General features: G+C 39.5%; 1 protein-coding gene across 1 annotated transcript; it reads right to left on the minus strand.

Annotated features, from left to right (window-relative positions):
• Positions 1-182: 182 nt before the first annotated feature.
• On the minus strand, positions 183-22912 carry LOC124282537 (aquaporin-9-like). Its single transcript, XM_046718549.1, has 7 exons — positions 22794-22912; positions 8954-9080; positions 5998-6135; positions 4784-4902; positions 3990-4207; positions 3327-3523; positions 183-302 (listed from the first exon to the last, which is right to left on the minus strand). Exons 1-7 carry the CDS (start codon positions 22884-22886, stop codon positions 268-270), a joined length of 927 nt encoding a protein of 308 aa, XP_046574505.1. The 5' UTR covers positions 22887-22912; the 3' UTR covers positions 183-267.
• Positions 22913-24164: the final 1252 nt, after the last annotated feature.

A 24164-nucleotide genomic window follows, 5' to 3' on the forward strand; every position in this document is an offset into this window, starting at 1 on the left:
TACAAGAGTTAAACTTCTAGTTTAAATGACATAAATCTACTGAATATATCAACTAAATACTTTGGGATTCGGTTGTCTCCTCAGTTCATTAATAAATAGGCTTCTTGACATCCGAAGAGTCAAGATTTCATCGATTGTCATATCGCAGGTTTTCGATAGCGATTGTATTATCCTTGACCTTGCATATCGTTAGTCTTCGACCGATACCTGTCTGCAACAGGTGTGTGGGCGTGGCGTGTTTCTTCTTCTAGTTTCATGTTCCCGTTACTATAGTCTCGTTTGATGCGTTCGTGACGTTTGATCTGCAAGATAAAAAACGCTTATTACAATCACGGTATATCGCTGGAATGAATTTGTGGAATCGGAACGATGTGTTGGTTAAGTTGAAATATCTTGGAAATTCTGATACTTTAAATATCAAGCATGGGCTCTCGAACATCGTGTGACTCGAATATTTAGTTATGGCTTGGGTGTATTTGAAAGCTGACGGACCAGTGCATGCGATTATTGTGGGTTAGCCTTGTGATTAAAACGTTAGTTCGTTATGCCGAAACAAAGGTTCGAATCTCCACATGGGTATACTATCTGAAGCACATTTCTGATGTCCCGCGTCGTGAATCTACGAGAATATTACCATCTTCCTCATTCAGTCATTCGTGCAAAAATATCGTGTAATATTCGTAATGCATTCATGTCTTTTGTTACCCTGGAACGTTGACAGATATATAATAATGTCTTAATAATATAATTCCTGTTGACAGTCAGTAGAGTGAGTGAGTATGATTTTACGTCGCTTTTAGCAATATTCCAGCAATATCACACATTGTACCCATGTGGGGAATCGAACCCGGATCTTCGGCGTGACGAGCGAACGCATTAACCAGTATGCTATCCCACCGCCCTACAGTCAGTCGAACAGGCCCCCACCAACCCATGCCTGCCATTCAGGACTGAATGGATCGGATGGTCTGGTTACGTGACTAGCTGAATTACGTTGATTGAGTGTCAATAGCGTTTACGTTGCTCATACTATCAACCACTGGTTGAAGATCCGGGTTAGGACTGGGCTTCAGTAACCCATGCTTGTCGTAAGAGGCGACTAACGGGATCGGGTGGCCAGGCTCGCTGACTTGGTTGACACATGTATCCCAATTGCGCAGGTCGATGCTCATGATGTTGATCACTGGATTGTCTGGTCCACACTAGATTATTTACAAACCACCGCCATATAGCTTGAATATTACGAGTGCTGCGTTAAGCAGACAGATAATACAGCAAATATGTAACAGTATTTACCAACTGAAGTTATGGGTCACTTTACTGGTATGACAATCGATCGACGGATTTTCCTTATTTCAGTTCCACATACAATATAAATTGTTCACTGGTCACGAGGCGGGGCATGGGCCCCGTGGGACCAGTGAACAACGTATTTATCTTACCGAACACCTTAATGTTAATTTTGAATTGTTTGAAGCATGGGTACGAATCTTTTTGTAGCCATCGCTTGATTTTGCTGACAATTCGCAAAACATCGGTAATTTCCGTACATCATACATGATTCAATGTTATTCGAGATAAAGAATTACTACCACGAAGTACCAAATGAGTTGCCATTGACAGCGGGGTACATTGAAATGTTACTCGCTTGTAAGCGGGGTACATAGAAAATAATAGAAAAGCGCTCAGCCAATAAGAAAGCGACATTTATGTGTGAGGTAAGATAATGTTTTTTGTAACACTCTGATAAATACATTGTCTACTATCAACACAGGAGGGAACATACACTGCAAGAAAGAATAATAAAGTTTGGAAAGCAAAACTTTCTTGACAAGCAAAAACTCGACAGCAAACTGTGTTTCCTCAAAGACTGAGAGGATATAATTTTTATTTATTTTTCTTCAATTTAAAACCCCCAATATTACTTCAAGGAGAAGGGAAAGATCAAAAGCATTCATGTCTGATTGAAATTATTGCACCGTGACATGCACTGATTTCAAATGTTTGTTTCATGAAAGGGATTTCTTATGTTGACAGCTGTTTGATTCACAACATTTTCGAGAATATTTTCAGACAGTGTGAAAAATATTTCCATGCCGGTCTGAAGCCTTTTCGTGCAACCGCAGAACAGGTAATTGACATGCGTGTTGCCTTTCGTTTATCTTAGGGCTTAGTTTTCAGTTGACACTAACTATGAGAGGAAAAAATAGAAAACAAAATATGAAAGGATAGCGGGACAGGAAAAAAGCATCAACTAGCGACAGTAATGCATCGGACAGTGTTATTTTGATTGAAAAACTTCTTGTGGCATGTTGATATTCCTATCGAATGTTCGGTGTCCTCTGTCAAGATGTGGCTGGTATAGTGCTTAAAGTCATGGAAAACTCAATCATTTATTTCATGCCTTTGGTACTTTTTCTGAACCAAAATTCGCCGAAAGTGTGTGCGTTTGTCTCCAGATGTGAACGATGAATTGTAAAATAACTCAAAATCAGGAATGGCCTACAAAATGCCCATAAGGTACACGACAATGAATATTCTGTACTCTGCCCCACCTACAGCTGTGACCATCAGCAGTAACAAAAACAACACCGACGACGATGTCTGTGACATGAGCAAGTCAGATTGCGACTAAAATTGCCATGAGGCGCCCCTACTATGCTGCCATACCAGGTACCGTTTTGTAGAATGTGCGCATTTCCGCTGTTCCTCCTACCGTTGTGACCCTTCCTTTAAAACAAATAACAACATGATACTTTCTTCAACACTCTTTCCAGTGATGGGTATAACAGTAGATATTGTTGGGTACAGGGTATCCATTGCCATATACGGGTAGGTTGGGTAACCTAGTGGTTAAAGCTTTTGCATAAAATGCTGAAGACCCGAGTTCGATTCACTACATAGGCACAATATGCGAAACCCATTCCGTGGCGCCTGCCGTGATATTGCTGGAATATTGATAAAAGCGGCGTAAAACTAAACTCACACACTCACTTATTGACATATATCGTATTGACAATTAATCAACTATTCCCGATTTTGCGATATTTTGCAATTTATCGCTTTTATTTGACGAAAACGAACTTTACGTTTAGTTTCGCATTTGTATTCAATCAGAAGTTGGCAGAACACGTGAAACTAGTTTAGACATGTACCTGCTGTAAGGGCAAAACGCACCCTTAAAATATTTGAGAACATAGAGAAAGAAGTAGTCCTCCATACAGCTGCATACCGGAGAAGAACAAAGAGGCTGAAGCATCAAGAGGCTGAAGCATCAAGAACAGGATGAAGCTTCAAGCAAAGGATAATCAGGGCCATTTACCTACCACCGGTGAATCCCTCATTTACGTAACCATCTAACGGCGTTTCATTATTTCTAACGTCATTTTGCTTGACGTCGACGGTGACCTCCTCCTCCTCATCTGGGAAGTGCATCTCTATAAAGAAGTAATATATAACCCACGACGTGAAGGACCCAAGCATTGGGCCCACGATGGGCACCCAGAACCAGTAATTTCGGAACCTGGAAAGAAAAAAGGAATGTGAACTTTGTGTTGAGAATATAACCTCGGCGAACGTATTTCGCGAAGACCTGGTGTCACCATTGATATTCAGTGAACCATTCGTATCATTTTAAAAGTCAATTTTACGTTTACGCCCAAATGTAATTCGGGGTTAATAAAGGTTGTGTTTTAGCAGTGACGTAGTTTAATACCGCAAACACATATTCCAACTATTGCAGACCAGCTGTAAATACCTTGTCCTTCACCTCCTTCACGGTCACTACCTGGTATGTTATGTGAAGTATATCTCGTAAAGCACATGTAAATGAGCCAATTTTGTGTTTCGCCATAGTCAGCGATATTGCAGCTTATTCACAACGCCTTGTTAAGTAACGAGTTTGGCCAAAGGCCCGGGTTCGATTCCCCTCATGTGTTCATTATATGAATGTAAAAAAGGACACATATGTGTAGTAAACGAATACGTACGTGAATGGTTCTGTACCCCACCCGGCTAAAGCTGTAAATATTCTCGGTCCAAGATCTCTAGCTGGGTTGATGGCGTAACCACAGTTGAGGGCGAAGCATGTTCCTATGGCAAAAACAATGGACCCGAGCGCCACAGGTACGAAACCTTTATGAGGTAGCATGTTGTTTTTGTCTGTTATTGCCAGAATACACCCGACTAAGATGAAGGTACCAAAAACCTGGAACAAACAGTGAACAAGTAAGACGGTTTGAATATCGAATCCCCACATGGGTACAAAGAGTGAAGCCCATTTCTGGTGTCCCCCGCCGTAATGTTGCTGGAATATTGCTCAGTCAGTCAGTCTTATTAAGCACTTACTATTCGTCAATAGATCACTTCATTGGTTTTACTTTGGTTTGTTGTTAAACGTCGCATTCAGCAATATTTCAACTATATGGCGGCCATCTGTAAATAATCGAGTCTTGACCAGACAAATCCAGTGATCAACATGAGCATCGATCTACGCAATTGGGATACGATGACATGTGTCAACCAAGTCAGCGAGTCTGACCATCCGATCCCGTTAGTCGCCTTTTACGACAAGCATGGGTTGCTGAATATGAATGAATGATTTACCTGTTTGACGTTCACAAGCGTTTTGGGACAGTTTATTATTAATCTATGTTACACTTGAAAATATAAAGCGTTTATGATTATTCGTTTCTATTTGGGGCTCTTTATAACCTTGAACAACTGCACATTTTTTTTTGGGGGGGGAGGGTTTTTCTGAGTGAATTAAAAATAGTTAGCTCACCTGATCAAAGAGGCAGCTGGCGGTCGAGACATAAGGTTGTGGATATGTTGCGAATATGCCCGCAGTTGCGTTGACGCCGGTGGTGTATCGGATGCCGCCATCGTAGTGGTTGATAGCATCTGGGGATTAAACAATGCTGACTACACTATCACTTTACTTGTCTGTAAATGACTGTAATCTCTACAAAACTCTCGGGTAAAAGAAATCAGTCATTTGCAGTGGACCCAAAGTTTGCAATGATTTGCAGTGGACCAAAAACTTGCAATGTTATCATATGGTTTTCATATGTTTGTTGTTGGCCAAATCAAATTTCAAGTGTGTATTTTCACTTGTCCAACAAAATAGTAATTCATAATTTTCCTGAGTATCATAATAACCTGGTCAGACGTTCAAATCCAATAATATTTAATCTGTCAGCAGTAGTTGTGAATTTTACCATATGTGGCAGTCGTCATCCCAGATAACGCTAGCATGCATTAAATCAATACAAATACCATTCAAAGCTGAGCGCACTCATTTGAGTTATGAAACACTTGGAACTCACATGCGAATGGATCTCGTAACTCGTATAAACGTATGTTTTAATCAGGGAAAATTGAGTCTGTGTACTTACATGAACTCCTACAAAACTTAAGAGGAACACTTTTTATGGACAGACAACTTCTTTACTGCAGTGGATGCGACGTGTAGATCCTTACACCGTTATCAAGCAAATGATACACAACATATGCACAAGGGGAAATACATGTATATACATAACGGGTTTGATGTACAGTGTGTTGACATAAGGAGGCCTGTTGTGATAAGAAATGATTGAAGCCAGATAGACAAAGGGTGGGTTATTCTTGATTAGACTTGATAAGTTGTGGGGATGTAATAACGTTGATCTCTGTTGATTGTGGGTTGAATCGTTTGATGTTGATTGCCTCTAAGAGTTTTCTTATCTTGTAATCTGACCGGTTGGCTTCTAGGATGCTGATGTTGTTCCAAAGGATGGTATGGTTCGGGCGTGCCATTTCCGACCACACCCAAGCTTGATAACGGTGTTAGGATCTATTCCGAATCATACCGTCGCATCAACTGCAGTAAAGAAGTTGTCTGTCCATATAAAGTGTTCCTCTTCATCACACTAGCTTCTAAATGCCACTTAAGGAAGACCCACAAAACTCATGCACAAATGATCTATTTAACATGTTTCTGGGTCAACAATTTACCACGATAAAGTCCATACTGAACAGCGGCGGCGAAGAAGGCCCCACACAGGTTGGCTATCGTGTAGAAGGGCCACTTGTACCACGGCACGATGCCCCTCAAACACAGGCCCAGTGTCACAGCCGGGTTTAAAGACCCTCCTGAAGAACAAGGAAACAAGACATAATTTACAATGTGTATCTTTAATGTTTCTTCTAAGTAAGTGTTAAATTATGGCACCAAGAAAGTACCGTATAATTCAAATTAAATATTATGTTCGGTGTGTGGTGTTCTAACACTGCAAACTCACACACTTTAAACATTGTCTTGTGTAAGTGTTTCGGTAACAAACGTTCTGTTTAATCACTCATCACATATTATGTGACTTTATGTTGACATGTGTTGAATAACCAATTACGTAATGGCATGGACACAAACAAAGACAGCTAGAGACTGAAAGCAGTTCTATATACAGTTATATATTACGCATATAATGATAACGGAAAAGCTACTGTGTGTTATGTGGGAGTGTTCCACAATGTTCCAAGTGTATGAGGCAGTGGCGTGCTTTATTTTTAGATTTCTACTCGATTTAGACAGAAAAATCTGGAAAGTGCTACAAGGAGCTGATTCCAGAATCATCTGCCTTGGAGACTATTAGGGAATTTTCTTTTTCTTCGGTATATAAGGGGAGTGAACTCTTGTCTCTAATCTCACATAATATCTCGGACATTTGTTCAAGTTGAATTGCTGTTGCTGGTAGATGAATATTATCATCACGATCACTGCTCTTGTATTATATTACCTTTGTTTTTGTACTGCCAGTCTATTTTGTACTGCATTGATTTTTTAAATACAACATATTTTTTGTTTGTTTGTTTGTTTGTCTGACACACGGTTCTTTTAAGGACTGATTCTCTGTAAGCTTTTTGGCTTCAGTTTGGGAATCAACACGTAACACATTTCACTGGATTTTTCCGGTCAAAACTTCATTGTTCACAGGCCGTCATCGTTTGGCAGGAATACTTCGGTGCGGTATTACGAAATTCTGTCCATTCATGCAAATTGTGTGAGTGGGGGAATATACCTGTAGCTCAGTGTTTTGGTGCACACCTGGAATTTTCACAGATTTACAGTGATTCATTCACATAATTCTCACAACTATTTTGCCATTTATTGCCCAAACGGAATCGGTTTCCGGGGGATTATGGAGACTAAGCATTACCTGGTGAATATATGTAACCCCTTATGCTAGTAAACAATCAGTTAGACCACATAATTAAGCAACTGACTGATTTTGGTGACACAGCTTGTCAAGAGTTTGATGCTATAAGAGTAAATATATTTTATTATACCAATGGCTTTTCATTAGAAACAATCTTATACGGAACATCTTCCATGAACCCACAAATTCAATCACATATCTTAAAATCAGTCCATCTATTTATAATTGAAACTAGGCGCTTTAACTGAGCAAGTCATATACTAAAACCTATAATTCTCAAAGCTATACTACTATGCCATAAATGTTTACAACCATCATGATTTTAATTTTCCGACTACATGTCATACCATATATATTCATTAGATATCTTTTTTTCTTGTCATGATACTGTTTCATATATCTATGTATATTAGAGTGGTCTTCATATAAGTTCTTTTGAGCTTGTTGACCAATCCAGTTCATGAAAATTCTGTCGTTGCTTTTTCATGAAATATATATGTTTGAACCACATAGCTTGTCATTCACTATGATGGCTATACGTCACATGTAGCGCAACGTTACACTGTGTATCCTGGGAATGTCAAGGGGAAATACCCCATTGCACAAGCTGAATCGATTAATGAGGAGCAGTTGAACATAACAGCTGTTGACAGTGGATAGCTATTTGGATGTTAAATATCGTGCATTGCTCTGTGCATCACTGCGTCCCTTGGGTACGTCATCGGTCTAGTATAATCATGGGTTCGGATAACCGCAGATTGGAAAATGAAGGAACGTTTGGACAACTACAACATTTCATGCAACTGTATACACTCCTGCATTGACGCGTAGGTCTATTTGCTGGGTAATCTACAGACTAGACTAACAACTAGTCTCTGAAATGAACAAATTTTACAGAAATAAAACAGTTCATAAATAAAAAAACAACAAAATATAATGAAAAGGAGCCTGAGACTTTCTTCATTTTCATTGAAACTGTGGAAATCTAGACTTGCAACATAGTCCAGGAGGAGGCAGCTGAAATATTTGAAATCCTAGCCTCCCAGTACTGATTTTGTTTGACGCTTTTTTCAGTTAGTATGATGTCTAGGGCTCATGAAATTGCCTGTAATACTCTCAGATTGTGGTATCAGTTTCTTACAGGCCATTATATGTGGTGGGGGTCTGCGAGCATTTTCGTCACATTGGGTTTGCTGCCCGACAACACCTCAAAGTCAGTCATGGATAGTTTTACTACTATCAATCTGATCACTTTCATTTTGACTTCTGTGTGTTACTAAAGGATGTAGAAATTATTTGACATATTTTTGTTTTGGAAAAAAAATCAAAATGGCCGCCATTTTATTTTGTCTAGTTTTGCCTTCTCGGCGCTTAAATTTACATAAAAATGAACACCGAATGTTTCCATTTACATCCAAAGTTAATTCTTTACACGACTCAAGTCGTGGATTTCAACAAAGTGGCAATCGTATACGGCTTGCATCGTTCTAGGTTTTCTTCCGTCATTAAGCTGAAATACTGCACAAAGCGGCATTGAATTCAACTCACTCACCCGGTTAACCACCTGTCGACAGTTCTCACTCGGTACCTATCTGACATAACGGCTGCCGTATATATATTCACGATCACAATTCCTTGACCTGTTCTACAGCTGTAGGTCCCATTTAACACAAAGGCAACCGTGTTCTGGCGGAATGGTGCTGATAACGACGTACATACCTCATTACTCACTCTTTAAAAGCATATTCACTTACCTGACACCGCTCCTGACCAGTAGATTCCAAGTGTGAGTCCCATGCCTCCAGCAAAGTTGACGGTAAGGAAACTGCTGAGCTCCTTACGACTAAGGACATACTGAGCTCCTGAGGCGACGGCAAATGTCTGAAGCAAGAACCATCGTTGTTATTCATTCGGGGTATGTTAATGGACGCATCTAGATCTGTGCCGCTATTTTGTGGCGTCCAGACATGCTGGTGGCATATACCCATTGTCCCTGAACAAACCATAAGCTAAACCAAAGGCGTTTTGAAAATGCATAATCAACTGTTTTTTTGTTTCTCTTTCTCCAAAGGGAGAAAGGGATTCGTATCTGTTGTGAAGAAAATTAATTTTATGAAACAATTACAACCGTTATCAAACCGTCATTAGGCCGACAACATTCGCCGAAACACTGCCAACTTAAGGTCATTCAACACAACAATAAGGACTGTATCAAATACATCACCATCGAATAGCCATTTGTCATTTTGTTTCTTTTTCAGTCACGTCAAAACATGGGCGCATATTTTTGCCGGCGGTTTATATCGCTTGCGTCACTAAGGTGCCACGTCGTGAAGTTATCTAAAAACTCACTCACTCACCCTGTGTTACTTTATAACCGTTTTAAGGTTGTAATGACATTGCACTTTAATTGTTTCGCTATCACAGAGAAGAAGGAAGGTGTATCCAGTAATCTGTTCTTCATAACCGTTTTAAGGTTGTAATGACATTGAACTTTAATGTTTCGCTATCACATAGAAGAAAGAAGGTGTATCAAGTATTCTGTACTTCATAACCGTTTTAAGGTTGTAATGACATTGAACTTTAATGTTTCGCTATCACATAGAAGAAAGAAGGTGTATCAAGTAATCTGTACTGCATATATATATAACCGCTTTAAGGTTGTAATGACATTTTAAGGTTGTAATGACATTGAACTTTAATTGTTTCGCTATCACATCGAGAAGAAAGAAGGTGTATCAAGTAATCTGTACTGCATATATATATAACCGCTTTAAGGTTGTAATGACATTGAACTTTAATTGTTTCGCTATCACAGAGAAGAAAGAAGGTGTATCAAGTAATCTGTACTGCATATATACATAACCTTTTTAAGGTTGTAATGACATTGAACTTTAATGTTTCGTAATCACATAGAAGAAGGACGGTGTATCAGGTAATCTCGTACTTCATAACCGTTTTAAGGTTGTAATGACATTGAACTTTAACTGTTTCGCTATCACATAGAAGAAAGAAGGTGTATCAAGTATTCTGTACTTCATAACCGCTTTAAGGTTGTAATGACATTCAACTTTAATGTTTCGCTATCACATAGAAGAAAGAAGGTGTATCAAGTAATCTGTACTTCATAGCCGTTTTATGGTTGTTCAAGTTGTTAAAGTTCAATGTCAGTACAACCTTAAAACGCTATCACATAGAAGAAGGAACGTGTATCATGTAATCAGCAGCTTAATGCAGTTTCACATTAATCTGACATCTTGAAGAAGAAATACCAAAACAGCAACAGCTGTATCCGCATCAATATGCACACGCCAACAAGGTATTATTGACGAAAGATTCCTAGTCGTGCTGTGTTATCTCCCAGTTGCTACTCTGTGCGTGTACAAGTTGCGACCCTTTAGACCTCCGTAACATAATGGCATCTAAATAGGATACAGGGGAGAAATCGGTGCTGGGAGTTGATCAGGGTCATCATCTGTTAGTTGATGAGTAGGTGATTTATCAACGTTATCTGTTGTGTTTCCGATACATGTCTTGCCCACCTGTTGATGGCAAACATGCGCTGTCTAATTAGAGAGATGCGGCCTCCACGCTACTTGAAACATTCCATTAACGTATAACCCTATCATATTTGCCAACGCATCTTCAATATTGAAAGCGTTTGTTATTGTGGAAATGAACCAAATGAAGACTGATGATAACACGGATGACAGGTGATAAATGGCATATTTACATCCTTGAGCTTGATAAAAAGATATAGCGCGATGTGTTTTAAGAAATAGGAAATTGTGAATCATTACATTCAATAAATTTTGCATTCCTTGGTTCCGCGCATTTTAACGTCAAAGAGGCCTAAATATAAATATGAACATTCGCGATATACCTCCGATACAATAAATATTATAATGAAATGAACACGTCAAATTTCTTGAGTGAGTGAGGAAGCAGGTGAAAATGCCTATAAGCACAATTTCCCATTTCTTAAGATACATCATGCTATATTATTAAATTAAGCTCAAGGGCATAAATATGCCATTCATCACCTGTCATCCCCTGACAATCTCAGGTTGTATATATATTATATAAGACAATAATTGGTACGATAACCAATCCGATGCATTTATATTATAATTAGTATCATGTTCGGATAAATATGCAAAAGAGCCCCATTGGCCTATTTATGGTACTTAGTTCCAACTGCCTATATAGCGTTTTCCTTATGCACGGTTGCTTATGTAAACAAACATGGTTTTATGTTCATTCCGATCTACAGAGTAAGTCTGACAGTTAACTCAGTCATTGTTTTCCTGCACAGTTCATAAGTTACTTCAGAAATTGAAATATGTCTTAACCTTTGAGTATTATAAAACTGACATTCCATATCTTAAGCATCACATACATGTAGGGTAGTATTTCGAACTCACTGATATGGCGAACTATTTATACTGGACAAAATAAATTAGGGATATTGGTATTTTTATGATTGATATTTTATCAATGTGCCAATGAATAAATGCATCATTATTCATCATTTCAAAATTTACATATATCCCTAACTATTTTTGCCCAGTATTGTTGGCCGCAGTGACGTGCTGTATATGCTTATAACGAACTACGATTATAACGAACTAAAATTAGTTGTTCCTTCGAGTTCGTTTTATCCGTAGTTTACTGCGCTAGGAGTAAAATGTGTCTGTTGCGAGCCTTCACTGTTCGTAATACATATTTGTCATTTCTAATATTTATATATTTAGGATACGAAAACACAGTTTCAAATCTCAACGTCTTGAAATATTCCTTAATTAAAAACGATATCAGCTAACATGGAGTGTCTCATTCAACGTTCTTACACCAATCTGCCACAAAGAAAGATTTACACTACATTCTTGTACTAGAACCAGGTTGAAACATAGGTATGTTGACGGGAGGCGCTGCCGTTGAAAGATAACATTTGACCAAGGGTCAGTGAGAGTAGAAGATAACAGCCGTTGTATATAGAAAGTGCTTGCAATATATACATTACAGATAACACACTGACACATATCACAGGGTTTATAACGACCATAGCCATCCATGTTAAATAATTGTGACAGAAAAACTACAAGAAAAACATGCATAATCTCTTAAGGTGTTATGTCGACATCGCCTGGAAGAAAATATTGCTAAACACCTGTGATTCATGACACTATCGTGCTTTTATCATCTAAGTACACACAAAAATACATTTTCCAGATTTTCACTGTTGTTGCTAATTTGTAGTGATCCACTCATAAGTGTAATAGTTTTGTATCTTACACACATTGGAATGATTTTTTTTATAACCGAGACAGATTATTCTCTGGCAGTGACTTTTTATATATCTTTAGACATCTCCATCTCTGGGAGCAATGTACCTGCAACTCGGACTCCTTGCAAACAAAAGTCTGAAACAGACTAACTCGTGACTGAAAGGACGTACAACCACCAACGACACTGAGTTAAGATGAATTGAATTCAATTACGTAGGTCACGGTACGTGGAATTCCTATACGGTGTTTCATTAATAAAATTAAGAACTTGGCCTAACTTTATAATTTTTTTATCAGTTAAACCTATCAAATTTGATAGCAAGTTATAATGTCATTATGCTTCGTTTGACAAAATATGCTCATCTCGTCGTCCCTCCTTTCAAGGCACGCCCAGACACGGTTCATCACTTCTGTGTCTCCATATAAAATAAATAATTCAAATTGAATCAGGCTCTATTGACATATATAATGCTAAAATGTAATCTTCACAAATTATCTCTACCCCAAAACTTTGGCTGGGGCGGATAAATGTTAATACACATGTTGTTGCGTTGTGTTTACGGTTGTTGTTGTTTTAACAATCGTTATTAATATCATTGTCACAGTTGTTTGCTTTAGTCATTTTGCTAAGGTGACATATGGCTATTGATGGTAACTGACATTAACACGATGTTCATGAGTCAACATTAAGTAATGAGTGGACGTGAGTTTTTCATATTTACGCTGCTTTTAGCAATATTCCAGCAATATCACTGCCGGGGATACCAGAAATGGGTCACACTGTACATGTAGAGAATCGAACCCGTGACAAGCGAACGCTTTAACCACTAGGCTACCCACTGCCCCCTGGACGGTTTATGAGATCAGACGGCAGGTGTAACCAGTGTATGAATTAATTTTGAAAGGTCACCGGCCAGGAGGGCTAGTTACATGTGTATTGTAATGGTTCCTGACCTCTTTTGCGCAACGCTATTAACATTTTTATGTAGCGATCTTCCTGTGACAAGATATTATAAATATCACGAAACTTTTGCAGACTTTTAACACCTTAATAATTCACATCATCATATTCATGTGCAATAAAAATAAAGAACAAATTATCTGAGATTTTCAGCTGGCCAGTCGGGATAGCTTTAACAATATATTACTGGCCCGATTCACAATCAGCTAGCATTTGGATAGCGGGCCATGTAGCTATTTCGAACGCTGGGTGTAAGAGTAGCTGATGAATAGTTTTGATGATGATACTTCTTTACAACTGTTTACAATTAGTTGAACGATGATTATGGTCATGATGATCATGATGATCATGAAAAAGAAGAAAAATGTGACGACGACGACGACGACGATGATGATGATGATGTAGACTAATGCTTAGTCTCTGAATATATATAATTTTGATAGTAACAAACAAGCCCATTTAAATTGAAAAGGAGCCCCAGGGAGACCAGAGATCCAGAACCTGAGGAAATCTAGACTTGCTTTATTTAAGGCTTTAGTACTGCAGAGAGGGCTTGGCAGAAGGGAAAATAATGTGGTTCAGAGACTGTGAGACAGACTAATGATGATGATGATGAACGCCCCCCTACTACAACAAGTCAGCCAGGTCATCAACTGGCAATCTATCAAATATTATGGACGTGTTTAAGAGTGGGCGGGTTGACTATCATTCAGCGAGCTGACGTAGCGTGTACGAGTGGCTTGAAGTAGTTAAACAGGAATGAAGCTCGCCAAATGAGCGTGATCAAATATTTACGTTGATAAGACCGACACCTCTGTTTTGCTTAATCCATACGCATAATAAGAAAACTCGAACCCACATTATTGTAGGGGCCACAGCTGCGTCAGACTTGCGTCCTTTAGGCGTACCAGAGCCATCTCATCGGGGGTTCGAATCCAAGAATGGATTCCATTCCGTGTCTACATGAGTGAGTGAGTGAGTGAGTTTAGTTTTACACCGCACTCAGCAATATTCAAGCTATATGGCGGCGGTCTGTAAATAATCCAGTCTGGACCAGACAATCCAGTGATCAACAGCATGAGCATCGATCTACGCCATTGGGTTACGATGACTTGTGTCAACCAAGTCAGAGAGCCTGTCCACCCGATCCCGTTAGTCTCCTCTTACTACAAGCATGGGTTACTGAAGATGAATTCTAACCCGGATCGTCACGGGTGGTGTCTACATGAAGGTTTGTTAACAAGGTATCTATGCGTGTGGAATCCGATGGTAAACGTCTCACCCTCTTGCACCATTTCGGGCTCTACCCGGTATGAACCTGACACACCACGATGTAACAGAATTACTGCTCAAAGCTCCGTTAATCTCACTCATTCATTCTTACTGGGGCGTAGCGAAATACATGTCATAATATCAGCCTGACATGCACATATTCCAAATCCAGGACGTATCTGGTGATATACATGTATTTAGCACGACAACACGATCTATCAATGATCTATCAATGGGATTGAAGCATGGACCATGAACTATTTCCGTCTCCTTAGGAAGATTTAAGTGTGTCAGTACACGAAGCCTATAGAAACATATGTATAACCTCTCTGGAACTGGGAAGACTGGAGATTATCACGATCCTGCCTTACCAAATCGACAAACTCAAACAAAGATGAAACAAAGCCGCTTTATTATTTAACTTACTGGGTGAGAAATACAGGTCTGATCACACCGTTTGTTGATTGGTTCATGTGAAGCGTATTCTAGCAGTTTGGAATTGCAACGAGGTTTTGGCATCAAGAAGTTGAAATGCATCACACAGCGGTGTTCATTTCTACCTTTACCCACTTGTGCATGTTGGTCAATATCAGTTCAGGTACAACTGTGTTCCACATGCACAATATTGTCCCCGGGTGGTTGCAGAACCAGGTTCAAAGGCATCTGGGTTGTTTCAGGGCCGGGTGCAAATCCAGAAGGCACCTGGGAGGTTTGAGGGCCGGATATGAAGTGGGAAGGCATCTCTGAAGTTTCAGGACCGGATTCAAATTGTGAGGGCATTTCTAAAGTTTCAGGGCCTGATTCAAATTGGGAAGGCATCCGAGAGATTTCAGGATTGAACTCGAAGTGGGAAGGCATCTAGGTGGTTTCAGGGCCGGGTTCAAATTGGGAAGGCATCCGAGAGATTTCAGGATTGAACTCGAAGTGGGAAGGCATCTAGGTGGTTTCAGGGCCGGGTTCAAATTGGGAAGGCATCCACAAGATGTTTCAGGGCCGGATTCGATGTGGGATGGCATCTGGGAAGCCGGGTTCAAACTGGGAAGGCATCTGAGAAGTTTCAGGATCGAGTTCAAAGTGGGAAGGTATCTGGGAAGTTTCAAGACCGTGTTCGAAGTTGGAAGTCATCTAGGAGGTTTAAGGACCGGTAAGAGTAAATGAGTGAGTTTGGTTTTGCGCCGCTTTTAGCAATATTCAAGCAATATCACGACGGGGGACACCAGAAATGGGCTTCACACATTGTACCCATGTGGGGAATCGATCCGGATCTTCGGCGTGACGAGCCAACGATTTATCCACTGGGCTACCTCACCGCCCCTTCAGAGTAGGAATGTTTCCTGAAAGTTTCCTTGACTTTACATGTTGTGTTGTTTTATGAAAATCAATTTATCTAGATATGGCTTCAGCATTTGTTTCCGTCATTTTGTTTTATTTATCCCCTATTATGTCTGTAAGTGCATGAAGATATAATTCAATACACGAACTTTACAGCTAGAACAATATTCCAAGTAGCATTCACTCACAATATTTTGACGTTTCCCCGATTGCTCTGTCTTGTATCCATGGGAACATTGCTCGTTCTTTTACGATTTCAATCAGCCATAAATCACTTTCAGTTTTACCTCTTTATAAAGATGGAGCTAGTATTTGTCCGCTTTGTACACTGTCATTAGTTTGGGAATATCTCGGTTTGAGCTAAATGTGGAATCCCATATCAATGCTGATTGTGGAGCTCACTTTGGTGACACGTAGTACATTTGAGCTGATGACAGACTTTGGATAATAATCGCAACGACAGAGTATCATTTTAAAAGGGGCGCAACTCTAGATATACATACAATAACCGTCAATACCTTCCGCCTCAAGCACAAATAAAAGGACATACGACGAATAAACGAAAAACACTGGTGTCATTAGTTCACAATTTCTATTAAAATTCTTCCCTAAATCACGGGTTTGTGGGACAGTCTTGTGGTAAAAGCGTTCGCTCGTCAAGCAGAAACCTAGGATTCAATTTTGCACCTGTTGTAAAGTCCAGTACCTGATTAACAATATGTCTCTCTATGTTTACATGTGATCCATCGTTTTAGTTTGTATGATATCAACAAACACAAAGTGACTGAATCACATTGGCAACGTTAACGTTATTTTAATCGGAGCTTGAAATAGGTCAAGAATGTTATGACATAACAATACTCTCTCAAGAACAATTAAACCACATAGTAAACACAGAATGCGGGTTTTAGGTTGGAAGGTGGATTTGAACCTTGTCAGGACGCGAATGATCTATCATCAGCTCTTCCACAACGTATGATCCCCACCCACAAATGGTCCACTACCGTCTGTTTCACCCATAATTGGGCCACTATTGTCTGATCCACCCTCAAGTCATCACCTATGACTTCTGATTTTCTTAAATCATTCAATTTATCAGTTCAGCAATCCACATCCTTAATGCTATAATGCATCCACTATCATTTCTCCACCGTCCCAACCCTCAATGCTTTTCTCGTCGTTAGGTCTATCCTCCAAAGTATCCACATCAACTTAGCTACCCTCCCAAAATTCAAAATTACTCACAAATTAGCAACTTGACACCCATAGTGTGTAGGCTTGTTGAATATGGCCTTGGCCACTGACGTGAAGGATTTCGTTAATAGGGCATCACCTTAGCGATTGCCTTGGAATGTATTACTTAACAGGACAAAGCATCAACATGCCAAGTTTAATCAAAAGAAGAGCATGCCGCTACTCACAAATCGGCAGCACGAAAGGCTTAACGCTGGACTATGTGGTGCAGCAGTTGCACGGAACTTGGCCTGAAGTCGTCAGACAATAAACAGTCTGAGTACCCGTGTGCAACAGACGGACACATTTGCAGATCGCCCAAGGCCTTAGTGTGATGTTACACCAAGATGACGTACAATCAGAATACATCATCAGAGTTGTGGCTGCAACCTTCATTAGCAGACAGTTGTTCAGATGTAGAATGCCAGCACAGACCACCAGGAACCCACAGGTATCCGACAAAGGTTCTCTTTACGACGGGTCCTCGGACAGGCCAGATTCAAACAGAAGCAGTGGAACAAGACTGTCGTCAGTCACGAGCCGATGGCAGGGTATTGTGTTATGTGTCACGCCCAGTGTTGGTTCGTAAGGTTGATCAATTTGGAAGGGGCGGCGCAATAAGTTGGGGAACATTTTGGGCCAAAAGTCGACCTCAATTAATTGTCGTCCAGGGTGTACTACTGCTATACAGGTAGGTACATCTTCCAAGGTACCCACTATTAGCTTGTCTACAGTGGTTATGGTAACCCTCAAAATGATCAAACCATCAACTTGTCTACTGACGTTTGCTCCACCCTTTAAAGTAGCTACTTACATCTTATCTTGTCGTGATGTTAACATTCCACTGTATCCACATCACCTTGTCTACATTCCTCAGGTACTTCCTGTAATATAGCCACCCACAGCTCGTCTACAGTCTTTACGGTTCAACGTCTATTTTACCCACCATCAACTAGTCAAGAGTCTCTATGGCCCACCCTCTAATGTACTCAAAAGTCAGCTAGTCAGCAGTTTCTTTGACCCACCCTCTGATGTATCCACCATCAATTTGCCTACAGTCTTTATGGTCCACCATTTAATGTACCCACCATAAACTTGTCTACAGCTTCTTTGGTCCTCCCTCTGATGTACCCACCATCAACATGTCCACAGTCTTTATGGCCCAACCTATGATGTACCACCATCAACATGTCCACAGTCTTTATGGTCCACCCTCTGATGTACCCACCAAGAACTAGCCTACAGTCGTGATGGTCCACCCTCTAATGTACCACCATCTACATGTCTACAGTCTTTATGGTCCTCCCTCTGATGTACCCACCATCAACATGTACAGTCTTTGCGGTCCACCCTCTAATGTACCACCATCTATACTGGCCACATAAAGAAACTGTGCACACAGAAATTATAAATATAGGCACACAGCATATTTATACATAAATACATTTGTGAACATAGCAAGTATTGGAGACAATCAAACGCTCATGCACGTGCCAGGCGACGTGACGTCATTGACGAAGGACTATGGCCTTGCAATATGTTACTGCACGTGCAGCCCGTACAGCTGCACACAACATGTGAAACTCTGAAATTGCTGTCACTGTCGAAAGCTTGATCTTTGGTCATTCAAACGTTCACAAATCCACATGAGAAGTCACATGCACATCATGCCAAGATTAACATCAGCTCAACGTCATGAAGCCATTGGAATGGTTCGAGCAGGAATGAGCCAATAACAGGTGGCAGCACATTTCCAATGCCATCGTAACACGATATCTGCATGGGTCAGGCGTTATCGAAACAGTAATGACGTCGCCGACCACCCACGTTCTGGGCGTTCCCGACGTAACGACGCCAAGACAGGACAGGTGGATTCAGGTGACTCATCTCAGATACAGGTTCCAGACAGCAGTGACCACGCCCCAGACCATTCCCCAGGACTTTAATGCTCATTTGCTAGCCTCTATGCGTCGTCGATGCACTGCTGTGCTTCGTTATTGACATTGTGACTTCGTCGTGTGACCCCCTACTCGATTTTGAACTTCTGACGTCATCGTTACGGATATTGTTCATGTTCTTTAGACAATTTCTTGTGGTCCGATACTTCAGCTTATTTCGTCTTTGCTGTGTTGTATTCCAATTCTGAAGGCATTTTCTGTGTGCACATTTTCGTTATGTGGCTAGTATACATGTCTACAGTCTTTATGGTCCACCCTCTGATGTACCCACCATCAACATGTCTACACAGTCTTTATGGTCCATACTCTAATGTACCCACCATCAACATGTCTACAGTCTTTATGGTCCATACTCTAATGTACCCACAATCAACATGTCTACAGTCTTTATGGTCCATACTCTAATGTACCCACCATCAACATGTCTACAGTCTTTATGGTCCACCCTCTGATGTACCCACCATCAACATGTCTACAGTCTTTATGGTCCACCCTCTGATGTACCCACCATCAATTAGCCTACAGTCTTTATGGTCCATACTCTAATGCACCCACCATCAACTACGTGTAGTCTGTTGTCGGTATAACCGGCCTGTAATGTCAGAATACCTTTGCATACCGGCAAGACGCACGGTGACGACACTATGCGGCTTACAAGGTCACCTTTGACTTGTCTTAATAGAAAATGTCACTATCGATAACACATACATATGTGCTAGATGTGTTATCTTTCATTATTTATATTTGGGTTTTTATTAACCATTATCTTTCAGGTCATATCCATCCACCTGTTACAACCCAGTATTGATGCTACAACAACTTGATGCTACAACAATAGCAACAAAACAACAACAACAACAACAACAACTACTACTACTACTACTACTACTACTACTACTACTACTACTACTACTACTACTACTACTACTACTACTACCTCTACTACTTCTACTACTACTACTACTACTACTACTACTACTACTACTACTATCCGGGTTAGAATATTGCTCTTCAGTAATCCATGCTTGTCGTAGGTGGCGACTAACGGGATCGGGTGGTCAGGCTCGCTGACTTGGTTGACACATGTCATAGGTTCCCAATTGCGCAGATCGATGCTCATGCCTTTGATCACTGGATTGTCTGGTCCAGACTCGATTATTTACAGACCGCCGCCATATATCTGGAATATTGCTGAGTGCGTCTTAAAACTAAAGTCACTCACTCACTCACTACTACTACTACTACTACTACTACTACTACTACTACTACTACTACTACCATAAAAACAAAAGCTTCTACTATAGCTACTACTACTACTACTACTATTACTATAACTATAACAACAACTACAAAAAAAATTACTACTTCTACTATTACATCTTCTACCACTACCACATCTTCTACCACTATAACCACAACTACAACAACAGCTACTTCTACTATAAAAACAACTACTACTCTTACTATAATAACAACGGCTACTATTACTACTACTATAATAACAACTACTACTGCTACTAAAGCAGCAACAACTACTACTACTATAATAACAACTACTACTACTGCAATAATAATAACAACAACTACTAATACTATAACAGCAACAACTACTACTACTATAACAACAACTACTACTACTACTACAACTATAACAACACCAACTACTTCTACATTGACAACAACTACTACTTGTACTACTACTAGTACTACTTCTACTATAACAACACCAACTACTACTACTACTACTACAATGATAACTACTACTACTACAACTATAACAACAACTACTACTACTACAATGACAACAACAACTACTACCACTACTACAACTTCTATAATAAGAACTACTACTACTACTATAACAACAACTAATACTATAATATACAACTTCTACTATAACAACAACAACAACAACAACTACTACTACTATAATATACAACTACTACTATAATATGCAACAACTACTACTATAATATGAGTGAGTGAGTTAAGATTTTTAGTCACATCGGTAATATTTCAGCCATATCGTGACTCTATTATAATAACAACTATTACCGCTACTATAGCAACTACTACTACTACTACTACAACAACTACTACTGCCACTACTACTATAATAACAACTACTACTACTGCTATAGTAACAACTACTACTACTACTACTACTATAATAACAACTACTACTGCTACTACTACTTCTATAACAACAAGTACTACTACTATAATACCAACTACTACTGCTACTAGTACTACTACTATAACAACAAGTACTACTACTACTACTACTATAATACCAACTACTACTGCTACTAGTACTACTACTATAACAACAAGTACTACTACTACTATAACAACAAGTACTACTACTACTACTATGATAACAACTACTACTGCTACTAGTACTACTACTATAACAACAAGTACTACTACTACTATAATACCAACTACTACTGCTACTAGTACTACTACTATAACAACAAGTACTACTACTACTATAACAACAAGTACTACTACTACTACTATGATAACAACTACTTCTGCTACTGCTATTGTTAGTTATAGTGTGAGGTAATAGCCACACCCTTTGCATTTGTACTGTCACAACCATCGTCATCAGGGATACAGATACATGTCACGCACATTCCTCTCATCGCGGCCTGAAAGTATAAGGCAGGTCAGCACGGCGTCTGTGCGTGCACAGAAAGATGTCAGTAATGTCTTTCGGTCATGTAATGTCATGCTCACTGGTAACATGTCAGTCCCGTCCTGCTGGTCGTATTACATAGCTAAAATACCAGTAACATATGCAACACAATATAGCTTACGCCCAGCATAAAATTTTTAATTAACCCAACATGAATATTTACACCGTCTACCTGTATTCTCGTCATGACGTGATATGACACTTTGCCATGCGAGATTTAAATAATACCGTGTATCTGCTTCATAATCATTTCAGTCAAAACAGGTTTAAAGGTATCTACAAGATTTTATATCTGAACACCTTACGACAGATACACGCCGAATAGTTGGCTGAGACAGTACTGTCTTAGCACAAAATATAAACATGTGTAAAACACAAAAAAAGCAAAAGGTAAATGTTATACGTAGATGAAAATATAGTTTATACATATTCTAAAACAATATGGAAAGTTCTTTTTCAAGTAAATTTAAATTGTAAATGTAAATTAAATTGCCAAGACGACACATTTGTGTCGCTGAAACATGACAGTGATTACAAAGTACTGATATAATCTACGAAAGTTTTAATGTATAGACAATATATAGACATTGTTATCTAAATAACAGAAAATATTAAATCGTACTTACCACAAGTATAAATGATTACAAAGTACTGATATAATCTACGAAAGTTTTAATGTATAGACAATATATAGACATTGTTATCTAAATAACAGAAAATATTAAATCGTACTTACCACAAGTATAAATGATTACAAAGTACTGATATAATCTACGAAAGTTTTAATGTATAGACAATATATAGACATTGTTATCTAAATAACAGAAAATATTAAATCGTACTTACCACAAGTATAAATGTTCCCCAAAATTCCGCAAAGATTTGCCGGGCAAGCAAATTTTCAAGTCTCAGCTTATTCTTAATTGCCTTTAATCCCATTTCAAAGGTTACACCTCCGTGCCAAGTCTACACTCTCACTAGCAGTATCAACAGCGTGTCTTACGACAGAACAGTTGACAATTCTCCAATCACACGAGACTAGGGGCAACCGTCAGGCGCTCTGAAACGGGTGACCTGAAAACCTGATAAAGCAACTTGCAGGTGGAACACGAGGTGAGGTGGCTCTTGTGCTGGTCATTGCTGGTATCTGTGTCCACACCAGGCGGTCAGGTGTCTCGGTTACTGGCCGATTACGATTTGGGAAGGAATTTTCTGCGGTTGAATTCAGTGTTATCGTTTGGACCAAACGAAAGACGTTCGCCTAGTACTTGTTAGGCGGTGACCCATTAGGTTCATTGATAACATTATCGCTTGATAATTTGTGTCATGATACAGTCTACATACCTTTCTTCAAGGACGGGAAACGTATCCAAATTAATTGATACTATAGCTTTCGTCAAGGACGGAGAACGTATAATTAACTGACACCATGCCTTTCGTCAAGGACAGAGAACGTATAAATAATTGATCCCATACCTTTCGTCAAGGACAGAGAAGATATAATTAATTGATGTATCCATACATTTCGTCAAGGACAGAGAACGCATAATTATTTGATACCATACCTTTTCTTCAAGGACAGAGAACGTATATTTAATTGATACCATACCTTCGTCAAGGACAGAGAACGTTTAATTAACTGATACCATACCATTCGTCAAGGACAGAGAACGCATAATTATTTGATACCATACCTTTCGAGGACAGAGAAAGTATCAAGGACAGAGAAAGTATAATTAACTGATGCCATACCTTTCGTCAAGGACAGAGAAAGTATAATTAACTGATAACCAGACAAACGCCAGAGAGACAGATAACAACCGACAGAGGACAGACAGAGGACAGTGGACAAAGGACAGAGGATGGAAAGTAACAGGACAGGAGACAGAAGACAGATAGGATGTTGGAGACAGATTTGTCATATAATGGACGCCAATTCGCATATTTACCACAAAACGTCAACGCCAGACATTAACCAGTCTCCATTTAAACAGAACAGATTCCATCGGGCGTAAAATACAAAACATCAGTGGAAATTATGTGAATGGATCACTATAAATCAGCGATGGCTTAGGTTTGGGGAAAAGGTATAACCTGTCCAGCCCTACCTGTAGGACCTGCCACTCAGTGGGCATGAAGACGTGTGTTAGTTGCTTGAGACCGCACAGCAGTACACCTGTAGTCGTGTCATACGACAGCGGAATTTTAAGAAACCCG

This window comes from Haliotis rubra, unplaced genomic scaffold, assembly GCF_003918875.1.
Source record: "Haliotis rubra isolate DU_JTF1 unplaced genomic scaffold, ASM391887v1 Scf3, whole genome shotgun sequence".
Lineage (NCBI taxonomy): Eukaryota > Metazoa > Mollusca > Gastropoda > Lepetellida > Haliotidae > Haliotis > Haliotis rubra.

Bases quoted from the DNA above. Each gene is read 5' to 3' on its own strand.
- LOC124282537 (XM_046718549.1), bottom strand. From the start codon at position 22,886: ATGGGATTAAAGGCAATTAAGAATAAGCTGAGACTTGAAAATTTGCTT. The intron at 9,081-22,793 runs GTAAGTACGATT...TTCTTGCTTCAG, and splicing joins GGGGAACATTTATACTTGTG to ACATTTGCCGTCGCCTCAGG. The intron at 4,208-4,783 runs GTGAGCTAACTA...TGTTTGTTCCAG, and splicing joins CCAGCTGCCTCTTTGATCAG to GTTTTTGGTACCTTCATCTT.